Source organism: Platichthys flesus, chromosome 2 (genome assembly GCF_949316205.1).
Source record: "Platichthys flesus chromosome 2, fPlaFle2.1, whole genome shotgun sequence".
NCBI lineage: Eukaryota > Metazoa > Chordata > Actinopteri > Pleuronectiformes > Pleuronectidae > Platichthys > Platichthys flesus.
The window spans coordinates 7,653,585-7,673,752 of NC_084946.1; the positions used below are offsets into that span (position 1 = coordinate 7,653,585).

Genomic DNA, 20,168 nt, shown 5'->3' on the forward strand with positions numbered 1-20,168 from the left:
CTCTGAAGAAAATTAAAACATTTCCAACTTTAAAAGTAAAATAGTAGTATTGTAAGTGAAGGTGATATTTATCTACTTTAAAAAGTTTAAACGTAATAATGTATAAGATAGACCAAAACTGGTCAAATTAGTTCTTAAAGGAGCTAACAAATCTAAATTAATGAGACAGTCCTGTCGAAAATGTATTATATTCTACATATTTATTACAAAAAAATACTAAAGTTTAATGAAGTTTATAAATGAGTAACTACAAATAATGATTATTCTAAATAATATATATATATTTATATGATCATTTATCATATCGTTTTAATTATATTAAACATTGATTTCTATATCTGTAATTTGCACATGCTAGCATACACAATAAACTGGATTGAAAAAGGTATAAAGGTGCATGCTCCATGTGTGTAACCTGTAACACTTAATCAACACAGCACAGATATTGTTCACGATTTGTTGCATGTGGGACAATATTCAATGATGTTAAAAACTTTGGTATAAATTTAAGTTATAAACTCAAAAGGTTCCCCTGAGGTTTATGGCTACCGATATATATTCTCGTAAGACTTCTACACAAGTCAAATAATAGTATTCAATGTATGTGCAGGAAATGTTTATCTATTCTAAAAAGCTAAAAGTCCTAGGTTTTCCACAAATACAAATTTGCAATAGCAATATTAAAGTATATTGACATTCTACATCAAGAAAATGAAATGTATACGTTTGTTAAATCTAATTAGTTAAAGGTTCAGTGTGTAGAATTTTGCGGTATCTAATGATGAAGTTTGCATGTTGCATCTGAATACCCCTCACTCTCCTCTTCAAACATAAAACAGAACCTGTGGCAGCCTTCAGTTGTCAAAAAAGTGCAAAAGGTGTTTAGATTGTCCAGTCTGGGCTACTGTAAAAAACATTGCCACCTCTGTAGAGAGGACCAACTCCTGACGTAAATAGAATTAAATATAAAGGGCCTATTCTAGGGTAAAGAAAACAACATTATGTACAATTTAGATGAAAGACACTTGTGAAAACATCGCTAGGATTATTTTATATTCAATTTCTGCTAATAGATCCCTTTCAGCTAAATATTACACACTGGACCTTTAAGTTAATTAGAGATTAAGAATAACATATAATAGAAAATGTATTTCTGTTTCTTTAACTTAAAAGTAAAAATGTTGTTTAAAACCAATACATTACAATTTTTTCTGCTTCATAAATCTTTAATAAAAAAATGTCTGAAAATTAACTAGTTTCTGAGGACATCCGAGCTGCTTCCACTCAAACACACAGGCCATTGTGTTACTGGTAAACCAAGTCCATCGGACATATTTCATAAATATAACAAAATGGGCTCAGGATGAAATGTTTATTTAACACTGCCTTCAAAAAGGCAACAACAGGCAGTAAACCATCTGTTTCATTTATCTTTAATGTTTGAATTCAAACACTAAATAATAGTTCAAAAAATAATAATGGACAGACCTCAAACATACAGTAGCTTCAACATGTTCAGTTATTTGAGGAAACCAGGAACACGAAATAAATCTGATATGTTAAGAATGCATAAACTCTCACATTGTCAAAATAAAATCACCAGCTTACTCAATGGAGGGGTGAAAACAAAAAATCAATTTAAAGAAAAGTCATAAAAAAAACAAAAAAACATTAACCATCAATCATCAGACCACTCAAGACCAGACATGGAAGGAAAATGCAAATCCTTATGTTCACAGCAGCAGTTTTAAACCAGATGTAATTATACAAAACACTAAAAAACATATTGTCATATTAAGTCCAAAAGCATCACAAACTCTTGTTGACCGTGGCCTTTCTCTGGTTTTCGTCTTATGATCAGGGCAGATGCATTCTTTTTAACATGTTTCTTTGCTGTGACAGAAAACCTATATTGCATTCTTTGTCGTAACAGATTTAAAACATACAGTGAGGACTGGCCATAACTGGGCTTTTAGCAGGGATCATCTGAGAAAGTACAAAATTATTGCTTAAGAAAGACTCCTGTTGAGTCAGTACAATGTTAGGGGTGGTTATTCTTTCCAAAAATAATTCTGTTCAATTTGAGAGTCATACATGTCCAAGAGACCTAAAGTCTGGACTCCAGGATCCCATCTGACCACAGCACCTCCATTAGCTTGCCTTTAGTCTCCCTCATGTCTTTGGGCAATCACTACCGCCAATGAAGTTTTTTATCAGTAGCTTTTTCTTTGACGATGACATAAAGATGCATCTGTTGTTGCGTGAACACCGTCTCCTATCTCTGCAATGGAGCCATGTGGGTCATCGTGACGTCCTTTATGCTCCATGTGATATTGAATGTATCGCTTTTATAAAATGCTTTTATTTCCTTCTGCATTTGGTAATTTCAGTGTCTGACATATTGTAACAAAAACTGAAACGATCTAGATACAATTCTCTTAATCAATGAGTAGAACAAGGAGCCAGGGTGGTGAGGGGGGTTTAAATGCTATGTCATATCCATGAAATCAGTGTATAGTATACAGTGTATTCACTTTCCTTTTTTTTAATTATTGTACCTGAATATACTGGTATACACAATAATTAAGGGGTTTGAACCTTAAGTTAGTGTCAGTATTGCAAAAGAAAATGATCAAAGCTTTGGTTACTGAAGAAACAGAAACATCAAGGTAGCAACTGTTATTTAGACAATTTTTTGTATAAAATCGAAATCTGGGAAAAATGCGAGGATTTATTTTGTCCAAATACTTAAGTCTGCTGCGTTTTGATTGTATCAAATGTGTGAGACACCACAACATTGTGATGGCTGATGTTGACACAAAAAACAACACAAAAAAAATGTGGCATTAAATTTCCTATTATTATTTTATTGACAATGAGGGGGAAAGGAGTTAATATTAGTGTAAGTGTGGCTCACACATTGATTTCAGCCCCTCCAATCACACTGCCCATAATGACATAACAGACAACATAAGAAGCCAAACACAGGCCGCCGGAGAAGAAACACGAACGATTTAACATCAACACGCAGGGATTTTTTTCAAATAATAATATCATAGTATAACAGTCCCGACGTAAATCTCCAGTATGTCATATATATATAAATATTACTACCCACGGCTATAAAAATATATAAAACTGAACAAAGACAAATAAATGGTACATAGTGGCACCAGAGAATAGGTGGTTTCCACCGTGGTCAGAGAGTTTCTGCTGTCTGTGTGGAAGTTAAAGTTCCTGTAGCGCTCTGCAGTGATTACAGATGCTCACATTCCTTTTCACCAAGAAATCACATGTTGATGCACGTTCCAATACGATGGGGTCCTTTTTAGGTGATGACTCTTTTGGGGACAGACCCTGGCACACGGCATATTTCTCCAGGCCCAGAAGCAGATTGACCACATCAGTCACAGAGGTGAGGCATGCGGGGTAGTTGTCGTACAGCGGGTGGGTGGGGAGCAGCGGTTGCTTCTGGACAGTGACCTGATAGAAGAAGCCTGGGTCGATAAGCACCATAGTGTCGGCCATGTTGGACAGTTTGGAGCACTGAATGAGCTGCAGCTGTGGGCCCTCCACCATGATGGCATACCATAGGATCGGTAGCACCGAGATTCGCAAAGAGTGTAGCAATTTCATCAGCTGGTTTTCAATGTCAGTACCACTTCCTGCTGCATTACCCGCCAAACTGAAGATCTGTGTGATCTGCAGCAAACAAACATAGAAAAAAGTTTGTGTTCTCGGTTCTCCAAAGAACCAACATAAACAGTCTCAGCGGGACACTTACCATGGGCAAGTCCTCTTCCTCTTCTTCATCGTCTTCATCATCATCATCATCATCATCATGATCATCATCCTCGATGGGCTTTTGACCATATCTGCCTGAGTGTGATCTCTCTGCATCACATCTACTTTGCTGGTCCTGGAAGGGTGAGGGTAAAATCATGAGCTAAAACTTTAAATAAATCTACTGCCGGTAAAAACTCAATGTATAATTCATGCATTATTAAAAGAATCAAGTCATAATTGAAGCTAAGATGAAGTAAAATGTTATCAAAGCTACATCAAAGTAAATGAAATCAGCTTTGAACAAAGTATGAGATGGAACATATATTTGATAACGAACCATGTATCAAATTACGGCATGAATAAAAACCTCTGATACCAGCTCAGCATTTAACACTGGGATGCAAACACATATACTAAGTAGAGACTAACGTTGGTGTAGCGCTGGCTCACTACTAGTCCTGGAAATATAAATAATGACATTACAGCCTGCTAGCCTGGCCAATGTAAAAAACCAAGCAACCACTGACGTAAAACAAGAGTAACTGACATCGACCAGACACTTGCAAAGCCTCATTCATGAACTGTGAAGATGAAGGTGAGGACTGTTGTTGTCAATGTGGACAGGACGTGAAAATGAAGAGCCAAGAAGAACAAGCAGATTTACAGAGAATTGCTCGCTGCTGTGCAGTAAGAAAGTTGGTGTCTCATCAGCCTGAAGCTGGTTTGGCGTTGGATTTCTTAGGATCTAGGATATGATTAGATTATTGAAAAATGTTTTGCTTAATTTAAAATCACAGAAATATGTGTCCATATAGGACCTCTGTCTGTCGGACTCTGTTTGTGATCAGGGTTTGGTAGTGACAGATAACATTGGGATTGCATAAATGGATAACAAAAAATAAATAGCGATAGCATGTCTAGATTTTTTACTTTGAAATAAGGCTAAAGTTAGATAGTCAAATACTACATTTAATTAACCTCATTAAAATAAGGCTGTTTTAAAGTAAAGAAACTTATTTCTGATAACCAAATCAAATTTACTAATTCATAAGCACGTTGTAAACATGACCTGCTGGTGATATCAGGAGTTTTCTCTTCAGCCAATTCCTTTTCACACATGCACAACACAGCAGGAGCAAATCCTCGTATTAACTCAGCTGCGGAGATCATGTGATTTTCTTTACAGCACACAGACACCGGTGTCGGCTCTTATCACCACGAACTCTCTTGACAGCTTCGTCTCTGTCTTCTCAGTGTAACACCACTTTGTACACAGGGAGACCTTTGTTTTCTTTGCGTTTGACGCGCATTGGAAGCTCTATCAACCCCCCCACTCACACGCTCCCCCAGTGGGGGATTCCCTGCTGAGCCTCTCACTCCGACATTTGTGTTCACACATGCACCTTCAGTTCAGTGCATGTCTAAGCAGCTATGTAGTGTTTGTCCAGTCAGAGGAAGGGATAATTAAGAATGATGTAAAGCCCAGATGGAATGTTCCCTAGGGAGGCTAACCCAACATTCCTTTAATTTATGCTCACCAAAAATAAAGATGGGATGAGTTTACATTCTTTTCCTTGATTTTTTTTTCATTAAATTTGAACTGTCTTGCTCATCAGCTCATTATCATCTAATCGGTTAAGAACGATACCTTGGCTCATCAGCTGACATGCAGGACCAATAAGCAAAGTGTAGTTTATTGGCACTGAAATTGTCTTGAGATTTTTTTAAAAGAAATAAACTTTTTATAAAATAAAAGATTTTCTTTTGTTGCTGCATCAAAGATTTCCCATAAGAATGCATCACTAGATCAACCGCACGTGCACATATTCCAGTCCCATTTTACAAAAATATAAACAATCATAAAACAAATACAGAACAATAATAAATATAAAAAACAAATATGATCAGACATAATTTTCTCACACTAACAATAATCTGGAAGGAAATCCCCATATACATTAGAGCAAACCTGCAGTCACTAATTTGTTGTAGCAAGTTGCTCTTTTAGCCTCTACTTCTCTCAGGGTATTTTTGTTGTATTCTCTTCTTCTTTTTTTACTCTAATTATAATGGGATGTAACGTATATATTTACTGCTGTTGAAATGTTTAACTGCATAAGTTTTTATCACTCTTGTCCCCACTGGGGCACAGCAGGAAATCTGCTGCAAAACAATTTTGTGCTTAGTCAGGCCCACAGCTGGCAATGTTAGTTTTATTGCTTGTTTGCCTCTTCTTGCTTTAGATAAAATGAAATGAAATGAAAATATGTAAAAAAATAAATATTATACTGTTAGACAGTGTGGTATAAGATGATTTTAAGCTTAGAGTTACCACAAGAAGAAACTGAAGGACAGCCAAGAAGAGAGTGACAAGTGGAGAGAGCAAACAGCTTGGCAGCGATATGCATCTTTTACAAGGAGATCCAATTAACTTTTGTGGAAGACCTGTAGCCAAGTGTACAAGAGGAACGCCATACAACTGCAACGTCTCCGGCTCAACAGCCTCAAAAATAAGGAAAGGGCCGTTGGTGCACAACCCACTCCTCTCTTTTCTCTCCACATGTTTCATGTTTGTATCAGCGCTGTCAAATTGTCAGATTAATATACAAAATGTTGCAGGCATCTCCAACTGAACAAGCACAACTGATGCAAAAATATTCCCAGACCCCAAATAGAACAGTGGTAAGATGCAGATGGCGTCACAATACCCTGGTTAAAAAAACACAAACGCACCAAGTTTGGATCCAGGACTGGAATCACTGAACAGAAAAACACTTTTGGACTGTCAGGACTAAACAGCGTTGCATCCGAATCCAATACAATTGAAGTAAGTGGGAACCATTTCTTCAGACGTAATAAAACAGAGAAAAAAAAACATCTATACTACTCATTTGGTGTCATCCAAATGTCTGTTAGCCCCGACCTTCAAATTGGCCTTGAAACAAGGTCAGTTTTTTAAAACCTAAATGTCCACTGCTGGAAGTGGCGATGCTAGCTGATGTAGTTGCATGTTTCCTTGGGCGAGAGTGTGTGCGGTGTTCCATTGCGTACGTGAACGCGGCTCAAATGACGCTGTTTCGAGTTGAATATGAATGTCGGAGGTTACGGACACTTGGAATTCAATCGTATTGGATTCGGCTGCAACACAGATAGTGATTGAAATTGTATTTTTTGGTGAACTATCCCTTTAAAATACCATAAATAAATAAAAAATGTACCACACACAACCTAAACAATAACTATAAAAATTGATTCTCTGGCACTGTTAAATTGCTTATGAAAAAATAAATAAACATTTGGCACAGGATATATATAATAATATATATGTAACCACACCAGCTAAATGTGAGGGGCACTGGTGCCACTAAATAAAATGTTTTGCACTCTGACATATCGAATGCGATACAGATGAAATAATTAAAAGACCAAAAAATAAAATGAATATCTCCGGGTGAAAAAGCAGTGGGTCACGCATTGAAGAAACAGATGAAGATGTCAAGAGAGATGGGGTGATAAGAGCTGACGATGGGGTCTGTGTGTTGTCAAGAAAAATCACGTGATCTACACGGTATTAATATGTCAGTTCCTGTCTCTGCCTGCTGCATCAGGCTGCCCCACCTCTCACCTGAGTAATGAAGGGGATTTTATGCTGATATTAACACGCTTGTGCAGAGAACCTCCCACTGGGTTGTGCATGTGTGAAAGGATTTGGGTTAAATCTGTAGCCAATGGCTTCCCACAGGCCATGTCTGAAAATGGCTACAGAGAATGATGAATGTAAACTTACTAGCTGACTGTAGTTATGGTGGCTGACGCGAGGCACTCTGTCAGACAGTCCATTGTGCTGCTCCGGATTTGAGTAATTCAGTGGCTGAAAGACAAAATTAAGTGACAGGCTGTTTGTTTTGGAGGTTTTATTTGGACAGATATAATCTATTTTCAAACCTGCATAGAAGTTTAGTTTCTCACATTCAGTTCACTGTGTTTGCTACCCCTGGCAGGCTCAGTGCTCCAACTTATCTAAAACAACAAAAAGTAAATTAACCTTTTATCTTCAGGAGACTGAAACTCTCTTACTGAACAATTAAAAGATAACAGCAAAATCACTGTGCACTCACTGGTTGGAAGTCATCGTCTTCATTGTCAGTGAAGTCCAAGCCGAAATTTTGCCCTTTGTCTTGCTTTAAATTCGACTTACGACTGTACGTGTAGTGAGGTCGAGGCCTACCCGGAGTCATCGGACCATCTGGCCCAAAGTCTCCTTGTCCCATCTGGAAGGGCAGTAGGTGCCTCTGTCCAACAGAAGCACAGAAATATTCAGTTCTCTTTCTTAACATTCGTTTCAATGTCTGACTATGGGATAAAGCACCTCGCGTCTTCACAGAAGCACTCGTACCAATACGCCAGCCATGAGTTATGACTTCTGCGTCCTGCACATTAGTAACCCATGACACAACGTCACCCATCATTCAAACACCTTTTCTCGCTTCAGAAGCAAGCTACTCTGACATGGGTTAATGCTACCTAGCGGCTGTCCCTAGACCGGAGTGGACACTTCCATCGCCAGACGCTAGTTGCAAGTCAACATAGCTACAGTTTTATTCTAAACTAGCTAGCATGTTAACTCTGCACTTCAAGCAAGCTAACTGCACTGGGAGCCTGCGGTTAACACACTGCCTGCCAACCGAAACTTGATATCAGATATCATTCCAGATAAATCGCACATTCAGCTAAATGGATCCAGCAACCAAGCTCCCTTCCACCTTTAAACAAGGTAATGCCCCCGCCTGTGCACCTGTGGAAATAAAATTTCAAGCAGGGACACACATTATCAGCAACCTTGACTCATTGCTTCAGAGAGAAGAATCCCCCCCAAAGACTAGCCCGCCAAGCCAGCCTCTCTAAGAGGGACCCGATCATTTCCTGTGCCACTCCTGACGAACACCAACACAGCGTGGACAAGGAGGACACCCCAAAACTGGAGTTTCTGCACTTCGGCTTGGAGCTAGATAACCAATCCATCTTGTTGGATTACGAGGAGGAGGATTCCGACAGCGAGGATTGCCTGGAGTTGGATGGTGACAACGAGAATTAGGATTCTTCTTTTGTACCACCTGCACAGGCTCTCTAAGCCTGACCACTGCATAGGGTCCTGGTGAGGCAGTTCCACCCCATGGAGATGATTTAATGGCAGGTGGTTGCAGTGGAAGCCCAAAGGTGCCGCTAAGAGGGGAAGAAATTAACTCAAGCTTGAGAGGCTGCAAGACAGCTTCTCTCGTTGCTCCTGGAGCTTCTGGATGAAGTCAAAGACTCCTGAAAAAAAAACTCTTATACAAGCAACCCCGCCATTCAGGGTGCGTCTTCCCTGGATTGAGAAGGGATGGATAACGATTCAAGGGCCTGCATGTGCGCTGGTGGCAGCCCACCTTCCCCCACGGTTGCCGGCTGCCTCATCCAGAGCTCCCACCGCACCACGAAAGCTGACCGCTTCCAATCCACCAGGACCAAAACAGCTTTTGAAGCGTCAGCCTTGACGGTGAGGACGCTCAATGTCACCTCCATGTTGTCAGCATACCAAGAAGAGCTTTATGACGACATAGCCGATGTGCATGAAAGTTCTGCGTGGGACGAGATCACCACAATTGCGGACATCTACCTACGTGTCCAGCTCTGCGCTGGAGAGGCAGTGGGGAGATGCATGTTGGTATTGGTGCTACATGAGTGGATGAGATGGCTGAATCTGACCTATCTGTCAGATAAGGAAAAGGAAACATCCTGGACATGCCGATTGTCCCAGAGGGCGTATCCGGCTCCACTCTCGCTTCAATACAAATGCAATACGAAATAGAGGAGGACAAGGTTTTGCAGCTCTGTCTCTCGCAGAAGACACTTCCCACGGCATATTTCAGGACGACTTGTACTCCCATTTGGCCCGTCACTGAGCCAAATGGTCATTGTGGTTTTTGTGAAATGTGTTGACGTCGCAATAACGCCCCACTTATCTGGATGACTGGCCACTGTTGGCACGCTCACAGCAAAAGGCAGACAGACATTGTGTTGACACACCGGGCCGATCTGGGTGTTGTGGTGAACAGGGAAAACAGTGTGTTTACACAGAGACAGGACATATGTCTTTCCTGACAGTTAGTGTGCGTATGGGCACAATATCAGCCAGGAAAGTAGTGAACCGTAGCTGCAGAACCCAAAATGAGATGTCGAGCATGAATCTCCAACGTACCCATATAAGGAATTTGGAGCCGTTAGCAGTGCTTCTAAAGCTAAAACATTTTCTAGTTAGTGAGGATGTATACATTGCCAAGAGGGTTCTACGTTCCAGTCAGTTACACAGAGTGGACTTGTTCTCACTGAGGGAGAACGCAGTGCCCAGTGTTCTTTCCCTTCACTACCAGAGCGCACTACCGGGAGAAAACTCTTTCGTGAACGAGTGGCCACTCATTCAACTTTAGGCATTTCCCCCTTTGGCTTTGATTCCCCCAACATTGTTCAGGTTGCAGGAGAGCCGTCTGTCACTGATTTTAATCACTCCTCACTGCCCATCCATGCATTGGCTGGCGGAAGTGAAGCAGGTCCTCCACGGTCACCTATGGCCCCTCTCGCTGTGAGTGATTTAGTTATACTGGATTATCACAGAGGATTATTAACTTAATTCAGAATGCCAGAGCATCCTACACCCATCCTCTAAGACTGTAAGTGAGAAGTTTTTGAGGAATGGTTTGCTGTGGCACATGGAGTTATTTTTCAGCTGGTGCAATCCTTTTCTATCTTCTTCATTTCCTACTGTCAGCTATTTGTGCTTGCCATGAAGATTGCCAGCGGGCCAACACCCCCAAACGTTTTTCGCTCTATGAAAGATTGCTTCCAATCTTCCAGCCAAACCCTTTGGATCTGGTAGTAGTGCTTGGAGCCCTTACTAGTCATCCCTTTGAGCCACCACCTTATAGCTCTGCGGAACAGCAGCGGCTACACATGAAGTGATCGGTCCGTGCTTTGCACACTTATGTGGAGTTTTAAGAAAGGTAATCAGTTGTTTGTGTCCTCGGCTAAGCCCCAATGTTGCAAGCCTAACACCAAACAAAGCCTTTCTCACTGGATAGTGGACGTCATTGCGTTGGCCTACTCTAGATTGGGCCTCCAGGTTACAGCGGGGTTGTGGACAGATTCAACCATCTAATTGGTCTTTGCCCCTCATTTTTGCATGGGGTCTATAGATTGAATGTCACATCTTAATGCCTGGTCCAAACTGTCCGGAGTGTGGGCTTTTCGGTGGATCTGGGGGGCTGGCACATACGTGAGACAAGCTGACACAAGTCAGCCCGCTGGCAATACGGGAATCTCTCCCATAGTAAGACATCGAAACGAATGCTAAGAAGAGAACTTTAAGTTTCTTTCGTAACCCGGTTATCCGAGTAGCCTGAGTGAGATGACTGACCAGACTCCCCTTTTTGCTACTGGGGTAAGGCGAGAAGAGGGGTTCATGTTTAGAATGTTGAGTGATGCTGTGTCAGGAGTATTTAAGGTACAGGACCCTGACGCAGGCATCACGACTGCCAGCCACTCAGGGCTGGTGTATTGGTACAAATGCTTCTTTAAATATGCAAGGGGGTGTATCCTATAGTTAAACATCTCACTCATGCTACTCAGAGAACCAAGGTTACGAATGTAACCCTAAAGATTAAACCCTTGTAAATCATTACTTCAAGAAACAAAAATGTAATGTTATGGTCTTACCATCGCCTGCCTCTGACACTGCCGTAGACGACACTTCTGTCTCTTTTTGTTGCTGCCTCCGAACTTGGGTTTGTCTACACAGAAATCACACGTGCCGCAGTCTTTCCTGCAGAGACAGGCATTGCATTCTCCACACGAGCGTCGCTTTCGCTTCCTATGCCACTGTTGACAAGAAAAAGACAACTTAGCACAAAACTATTTCATTATCAATGGAGAGATAATTTCATTATTTTGTCACCTAACTTGTAAGAGAAGGGAGCATTGTTGTTACCAATTACTAATTTAACTTAAAATAAGTATTTAACACCTCAGCAAAGTTGCAAGAGTTGCAGTGGTATTTGGAACTCTTCCCCAACTTCAAATAACGAGTATTTTAAGCATGGATTAATCTGCAGATTACTTTCTCCAGTAATTTCTTTGATTGATTGGTTTGTAGAAACATTTGAAAATAGTTACAGATGTCACAAACCAAACCAAACATGACTCAAAACTGTGGCTAGTTTACAGTTGTAACCCCCCCCCCACCAAGGCAAACCAAGTGTAATGGAAATGTACTAAATAACTACTTACTTTCCTTAATAACTACTTACTTTCCTTAATAACAACTTAGTTTATGCTAATAGCAAACATTTCAATCCAGGGTACAACATAAACTTGATGCATATAGCATGTGAACCCATTGTCTAAACATGTGTTGTAGGAGTTGATCATGAGGTCACTTGAATTCTATTGTGACCTTTACTGCACTCTGGTTGAACTGTGTTTGTCCTTTGTTCAAAGAACTCAGCTGACTGGTAAGCAACCTTACCACAAGTAACACTATTTCCTCTCCAACACAGAAAGGATGCAGCCTATAAGTAACGCCTATAAAGACTATGTTCCAGACACAGAACAACATAAATGTTATCCCACTCACAACAACCACTTTGCCTTTGTGATCCTTTCTGCAGAAAAACCTTTGAAAATAGACCTACAAAGACAACTTGTCTCAGAACCTTGTTTATTATTGCAAGAGGAAAACTTAGTTGTGATTGGAACTGTCAACTTTCATTAGCCTGAGGTTGAGAGGGTCACTTTCACAAAAGAGATGAGGTTTATTCTGTATTGCTTTACATAATCGTGTTGTCATATCCGTTTAAAATAGAAAACACTCACATCATCATCGTCGTCAGTTGACATATCGTCATCATCTTCAACGTCAACATTGACCGAGAAGTTCTCTGTGTCGCTGCTTTTGAGACTCTGGTGCTGTAGCAACAAAACATGATCAGTGAGATTGAGGAAGAAAAGCTAAAATACTAAAAACTGTGAATACAGATATAATTTGATCTACATTGATTATAAAAAGTTACCTGTGAGTCTGCAAATTCACTCTGTAAAATAAAAAAAGTTGATGTTAGAGCTCAGCGGAATCTAATTAATACTACTGTACAGTATTTACAAACCTACGTGTGCACACTCTCTATACAAATGTGGACGTGGAAATTGCATTTGTAAGAGTTGTGCTTCTATAAATATAATTATATTTTATTAATGTACAATAATGATACTTACTTAAGCAAATTAGCATTGGAGAATTTGCTTTAAACATTAAAGAGAAAAAAGGTGGTGGATGTAAACCGGTACAGTCTTCATGTTGTGAAAGCAGCACATGAACCCTTTGACCCTCCAGCGGGAACAGTAAACACATGGATCATACAATTTGTCCCACCTTAAAACTCATACATGTGTCATCCAAGCCTTCAGTAACGTCATTGTACGACCTCTGCTGCAGGAGGCCTCCACTTCCAGGTCCCTGATTTAACAAAAAAAAAAAACACACATGAATGCGAAGGTGAAATACACATCTTGTAGCAACATGAACAGTAACTATTGTGTGCCTTGCAGCCTACCTTGCGAATAGGACAAATACATTTGCGTTTTCGGCATATGCGTTTCCGGGACTCAGGGCTCTGCAGGCCATGTTTGCAATTGGCACATTGCCCACAATTCACGGTGTTGTGACATCCCACGCACTGGCCACAAGGAATCCACTACAGAAAGGCAGATTTTGTTTATATTTTATGACTCATCAATCACTAGCCTTATTATGGAAGAACATACTTGTCTTCTTAGTGCTGAAGTATATGACTTATCTCTTTGTTATGGACCTTTTCTTCATGCCAAATAAAATTAACATTCATTAATTTAAAAAATGATCATATGTTCTGTCATTGTCCTTCTCACAAACTGGCAGAATTATGGTTGTTTTCTTAGTTGAATATTAGTTTCCCTTGGACCATAGTCTGTCTGACATTCAAGCAAATGAAGGTGATTGAAGCCGGGCACACACTGTGCGATTTTAGATATTGGTAGTTTTGATCGGCCGCTCTAGGGCTCTTGCAAAGTTGAAGTATAGTTAACTATATTAGTAGGATCTGTAGTTTATGGCTGGACGCGATTGCACAACAACAAAGAAAAAGGAGATGGGATTCTAAAAATCCAGTATTGAGAGTGTAGATAGTGATCAATTTGAAACCCAGCAGCCTTAAACATAGTTTGATTTCTTTCTGCAAAATAGCCAAACCAAAATGTCCACATTCTCTTAGCCAACGTGTCCATATGCCAGTTCTGCTTTTTGGGAGGCGGGTTTCGACATTTTTTCTTCTTTAAAATCAGATCGTACAGTGTGAGCACATACATCAGGAACTTTGGCCTCACATCTCATAGAATTTCCTGTGTGCGGGGGAATTTAACATTTCTAAAGTCACACAGTGTACGCCAAGTTGCAAATGTAGCTGCTGATGCACATTTCTCATTCACACACACAATTCTTTACCTTTCTGAAACGGATCATCGGATGCTCCTTTGTCTTTGAGGCCGCTGAAATCAAAAGAAAATAACCAGTGTAGAATGAGAACAACGTAAGAAAGTGGCATCTTTTACTCTGTGTCCCTATATTTCTATATTTGACATTGTTCGACTTTAGAATTATTACATACCCCAACAGGATGGACAGCAAGGCCTCTTTCTTTGTTTGTCATACCATGTGCCTGTGAACGAAATACCACATCTGGCACAGACCCTGCAGAGAAACACGATAATACAGACCCTTCTGATTAGATTAAAACACTCCTTTAAAACAAAGGTTAAATAATATCAGCCGAAGTGATAGACTCACAAAGTGCTCTCCTCTGTCCCAATTTCTCCATTGATGGAGGGAAGAGGAAGAGGTTTGGATGATGAGGGCAGGGGAAGTTTAATTCTGTCTTCCCATGGTAGATCCTCATTGCGATAGAGCTTTGGAGTGCTGGCTATGCTCTGCGTGGAGAAGCCCGTCTGGTTGGAAAAAGCGTTTTTGGGTCCCAGGTTGGGGGTAAGCCTGTGGTAAGAGTCAGGAGTGTCCGCCCCCTCTCCTCTCTCCATGAAGCTAGATTCCGAGGAAGAACGCTCCCTTATCTTTTTCTAATGGATGAGAAAGTGAGAGAAACCAACTGTCAGACATGTACATGTTTAGAGCTGCCACTCACAGCTGAACAAACTGTAGTTGATGAGAAAAGTGTCAACAACAAATTTTGGTTGCTTATTTTGTCGCAAGAAAAACATTTTATAAATTAAACTCCACAGGAAGTGTCAAGTCAGTCAGACCGCCACTGACATCTGATCAATAAAGTTATAGATAGTAATAACATATGTCAGCCAGGAAATAATTTCCAGGGGATAGGAGGGTGATAAACAAACTCTGGAGGACATACATTTTGCTCATCATTTGAAACTATATGTTAAAGTAATCTGTATAAAAAGTTGGAGAAAGTATCATATTCAACAAAGAAAACCGTGATCCATGGACAGTCCTAAACACCTTAAACGTTTGAATTGGTAATAGAGGCTGATACCTTTACTCTTTGTCGAATTCGTATAGGTCGTGCTTTGCCATCCTGGAACTTTCCTGACTTGTAATCGTAGGTTGACAGGTCCAGAACACCCTCCAGCACTGACACCAGTTCTACTCTGCTTCTCACTCGATCACCTTTTGGACTGTTAAGGAGAAAAGCAAGTACAACTGCAAAGAGCTGGATGACCACCACACACATGCTTCTCTTTCTGAAAGGCCTAATGATACATACAAAATAACAATTTATTCATCCATTTTTTTATTTATTGAGGCAGCAGATAACAATCACTGATATTATGGATCATCTGTGAACCAATTGATTCACATGCCCTAAAACACCAGCTAAGTACCAAAAATACCCAAAACAGGTTCCCACATCAATTCATCATACATAGGAGAAAATAAGCTGTAAAGGATTTCATTTAAGACGCTCTAAAGAGTAAATATTTTAAAGTGTGTCTTCTATTATTAGAGGTGTGCATCTTCACTAGCCTCACAACTCGATTACAATTCAGCCATCAATGATTCGATTCACAACGATGTATCTCGAAGCATTTCAATGTGTGATATCAACAATTTTCTATATTACTCCACGTGATTGTTTTTTCATCAATCAATACAGTCAGTCAGACAAATATGAACTCTGTTTTTATTTAGAAAGTATTATAGACTGTTACTGTTATTACAAGTTTGCCATCATTAAAAAAATAAGGTTTTGAATTCAATAATCAGACTACAACTGTAAGTGAATGACAGTGGTCAGTGCTCTCCATTCATTCAGTTTAGATGTTTGTGCTGCACCTAACGCTTAAAAGGACCGACTGTGATTACAGCCTTTACTGAATCAACGTGGCCCCGCCTGGCCCCCCCTTAGCAGCACAACTGCACTGAGCCACATTACTCCGCTGGTCAACAAGTGACTCTGCTCCTCTGATGTCTTCTAATCATCACACTTAGAACTGATCTTTATAAATAACTGATGAATTCATATTTGTGTTCCTGGATAAACGGCAAGTCGCTTCTTCTGCAACAATACAAATTAAAACACTGCGCTGTGTCATAATCTGCAGGGGAGAACTTCTGTCAGCAGGAGTGTGCGAGTGTGTGTATGTGTGTGTGTGTATGTATGTGTGTGAGAGAGAGTCGGATTGTTTCTGTCCCTCCTTACACATGAACTGATAACCACATGTATGTAGTTATTAATCAATGATGTTGGATAATGTCTCTGAATCGTTTCGTTCACTTCGACCCTGATGTCCTGACTGTGCGCGTCACGTTACGTCTCCTGTGTAAAGCAGGGGAATGCGTGCACCATGTGTTTAAACATGTCTCATAAACCGAATCATCGTACAATGTACATGTCCCAATAACTTGTGATCAGTGCTGGTGTTTATTGTTAAATTGTAAAGTGAGCCCAGGTCCGAGGGGGAGTGACGAGGAGCATCCGACAGAGACTCTGACATGGACCGGACCTTTAATGAGCATCTGTCTAATCCTGAAGTAGCGGAGGGACGTCGGTTAAAACAGTGAACATGGATTAACGATAAAAAAACTCCAACACCTCTAATATTAGATAAATATGAGAAGTTAGTATATTATGAATGACGTATTACCTGGTCCTAGCACACACAGTTGCATGACTGCTACAAGCTTACTTAAAAAGCAAAGAGTAAAAGAAGAGTCAGAAATTTTAGTTAAATCTTAACACTAAAACATACGCAATTGAGCACCATATTGAAATACAATAAGTGGCCACAATATTTGGTCAAACGTATTGGAATCCAATAACTAGCGTTGCCATAAAATGTACTTACAACATTTATATGAAAGATGTACATTCAATTAAATGTTCATTCCTGTGTTAATGTTGCACCCTTGGATACAATATATTGAGGGATGTTTCTTTTTTTGTCTTCCCTATCAACATACAAGACATAATCATCGCATCAACAATAATGATGAAATATAATGAAGTACACACTATGAACTCACTACTGAAACATAGTAGTATCATTAAAAATAAGACTATAGCTGAAAAAGGATGCATTGAATTGCTATAGATTTATAATGTAGCTGATCAGATGGACATGATTTTGTGTTCATTTTCTGCTCTCTGGATTGAAACAGCCATACATAGAGTTTTATTTATTCTTTTTACTACTAGTCAGTATTTACCTCATGTAATAGACATCCTTCTGACCAATGCTGCTCCCTGATCGCCGAACAACTTCCTTGCGTTTCCAGCCCTCTCCAAGTGCAGTCCACTCCTCCCATCCCTCGTCAGGATGAGACCGCTTACGGCGAGTCACTTGAATACTGGATTTAAAAGAGAAGACAAAAATCAAACAGGTGAGAAATATCTATAGTCCATGGGGGGTTAAAGGCTGCACTGGAACACTATGTTGTGTTTTTAATTTTATAGATGGAGGAAAAGTAGCCTAGGCGTTTCATCTATGCTGACAAGTTCAAGACACTATTACCACACTCCAACCAACTGTAACCACCTCCTAGTGTAGTGTAATTCAACCTATCACCTTTATTTTAGTAGACTCCCTGTTGCGTCGAGTATTCAAACTGCACTATAGCAGTACTGAAGGATCTATGGTGGTTTAGGTAATAATTGAATAGAATATCCCTTTGTTGATCCCCATAGGGACAATTCGAGTGGTGCAGGAGACTAAGTAGAGATAGAATAGAAAATAGAAAAAGATCGAATAGAGACATTTATCAACAATTAAGCTCAGAATTTAGATGAAATAAACAGGAGTGAAAATGCAATTGACATTATATATGACATTATATATGGTGTAGTGCAGTATAACATTAAATAATGTGCATATCTAATGCATGGATAATGCTGCTGGTTATCAGACAACAGTTCAATCGAAAGGCTCTTCAGACATTTTACATGTTTGAGAGAATCATGTAAGGGACAGGAAATTGTAATACTGTTACACGACCAAAGATATCAGTCAACCTACCGATGTTTCTTTTTGAAGGCCTTCTCGCTGCCCGCCACGCTCTCACTCCTCTCACTTTCCCCTGCCAGGCTTTCTTCCTCTGCATCATTCCTACCAAAATAGGAATTGGCGTCTTCCTCTTCATCATCCTCAAGGGGCTCTAACCAGTCAGCAGGAGGCTCTCCACCTGCAGCCCTCCCTTCCTCTTTGTTTACTTCTTCGGGGGACTTCTCTATAGGAACGAAGCTGCGGGTTTCCTTAGTAGGAAGAGAGTCCGAGGGCTCAATGGGCTCATGTGAGGGTGTTGCCTTGGACGGTCTCTCTGCTTTGCTGCTTGGTTTCTCCGCTGTGGTCGGTCCCACATTGTCCAGCACAGGCTCTATGCCCGGGACAGGGCTCTCTGGTGGTTCCTCGTTCATTGATGCACCAGAGCTCGGGGTTACAATCTCCCCACAGTGTTGTCTTGAAGACCAAAGAGATCTCCTCTACAGTTTATCTGTATCTCTGTATCTCCCATTTACAGAGTTGTGGAGTCGGGCTGCCAGAACCTGGAAACGAGCGAGGAGGATGTTTAAAAACAGAGCTTTGACACACGATACGTTCCAGTACAATTTGATCAATTAGCCTAGCTCAACGTTTTAGTGCACACGTACTAACTTAAAATAAAGAGCTGCTGGTTTTCAACGACGTTAACGACGTAACCAGCACATATATATGTTTGTAGTTATAACAATTAACTAACCACATAGACAGTATGGTGTTCTGTCGTTTGCTAGATCCCATGAGTATATCAGCTAACATTAGGGTGTAGCAAATGTTGGCTAGTAAACCCCCTGTTAGCAGCAGCTGCTAACTTCCACTACTGCAAGTACTTTCACTGCTGAGGGTGCTCTGAAGCTCGGGTACACATACCAGATGTGTCTCTACACGTATTACACTTCTCAGTACAATCGGTCACAGTCCCATACACTTACATAGATTGACCGGGCAGCAAACACTGGAAATCAAGACGAGAGTAGCAGTGTTAGCCCCCGCTATTTACAGCGCCAGTCTACCCTCCATCGCTCCTTTGCCGCTGTGCTCCAGATCTGTGAGTCGTTACCCGCTTACGGATGTGGGCGGCTCGGTGGGCCGTTGCACCGACAGGGAAGTCCGTCGGTTTGGAACTCTAGCCGCAAACGGCACCTTCTCCGTTTAAGGGCTCCAGCTAAGCAAGCTAGCTACTTAGCATCCAGTACCGAGGGAAACCATGGACTGTCAAAGGAAGTCGCGACATAGAGATAGAAATCCGGCAGGACCGTGAATAATGGTTGGGGCCCCTCCACTTGATAGAACTACCAGCGCCAAGCATCGCACAGCCACCTTAAACATTGACTCTGCTTTAACTAATTCAGCTGCTTTGAATGAGAGTGAGGGTAGAGTTATAATTCAACAGTAAACTCATGTGGCCACCGTAATTTATTCTAAACATCCGACATGATGGACTTATTTAACTATACACACTTACTGCACGTTATCGCGGCTCTTTTAGCTGAGCTAGCCTATATTAGCCTGCAATAAAGTATTTACATTAAACAACCACTATGGTTTTCAATTAAATGCATTGTTCACTAATTCAAGACGTATATGTATCAGTATCTACGTGTAGACAAACGTCAAATTTAGCCGTGACCAATCATCACGTAAAGTGTAGTGACCTATCTCATTCCACTTCCATCCTCTTTGATAGTCGTCTCCGTTCGGTTTTGACTTCGGCGGACTTCGGAAAACTGCTCATAGAACGTTGTGGTTTTTAAACA

At 40.6% G+C, this 20,168-nt stretch overlaps 1 protein-coding gene across 3 annotated transcripts; it reads right to left on the reverse strand.

The window, feature by feature from the left end:
• Positions 1–1,358: 1,358 nt before the first annotated feature.
• Positions 1,359–19,616, reverse strand: mbd1b (methyl-CpG binding domain protein 1b). 3 transcript variants are annotated; one of them, XM_062395698.1, is made up of 17 exons: positions 19,344–19,616; positions 18,391–18,917; positions 17,585–17,725; positions 15,411–15,552; positions 14,696–14,979; positions 14,517–14,599; positions 14,354–14,397; positions 13,428–13,568; positions 13,247–13,330; positions 12,888–12,908; positions 12,691–12,783; positions 11,536–11,697; positions 7,905–8,078; positions 7,756–7,806; positions 7,574–7,657; positions 3,785–3,919; positions 1,359–3,702 (listed from the first exon to the last, which is right to left on the reverse strand). In XM_062395698.1, the coding sequence occupies exons 2-17, from the start codon at positions 18,786–18,788 to the stop codon at positions 3,229–3,231; spliced, it is 2,511 nt and encodes an 836-aa protein (XP_062251682.1). In that variant the 5' UTR covers positions 18,789–18,917; positions 19,344–19,616; the 3' UTR covers positions 1,359–3,228. The 3 variants fall into 3 exon arrangements, with proteins under 3 accessions (XP_062251682.1, XP_062251689.1, XP_062251695.1); XM_062395705.1 differs by lacking the exon at positions 13,428–13,568; XM_062395711.1 differs by lacking the exons at positions 7,756–7,806; positions 7,905–8,078.
• Between the last annotated feature and the right edge of the window lie 552 nt (positions 19,617–20,168).

What these genes read in the sequence shown, in the direction of transcription:
- mbd1b (XM_062395698.1), bottom strand. Translation starts at nt 18,788, where the DNA reads ATGAACGAGGAACCACCAGAGAGCCCTGTCCCGGGCATAGAGCCTGTG. An exon ending in GTGAATTTGCAGACTCACAG is followed by an intron (nt 12,784 to 12,887) that starts GTAACTTTTTAT and finishes TTGTTGCTACAG; the next exon opens with CACCAGAGTCTCAAAAGCAG. An exon ending in ACCATAACTACAGTCAGCTA is followed by an intron (nt 3,920 to 7,573) that starts GTAAGTTTACAT and finishes TCACCCTTCCAG; the next exon opens with GACCAGCAAAGTAGATGTGA.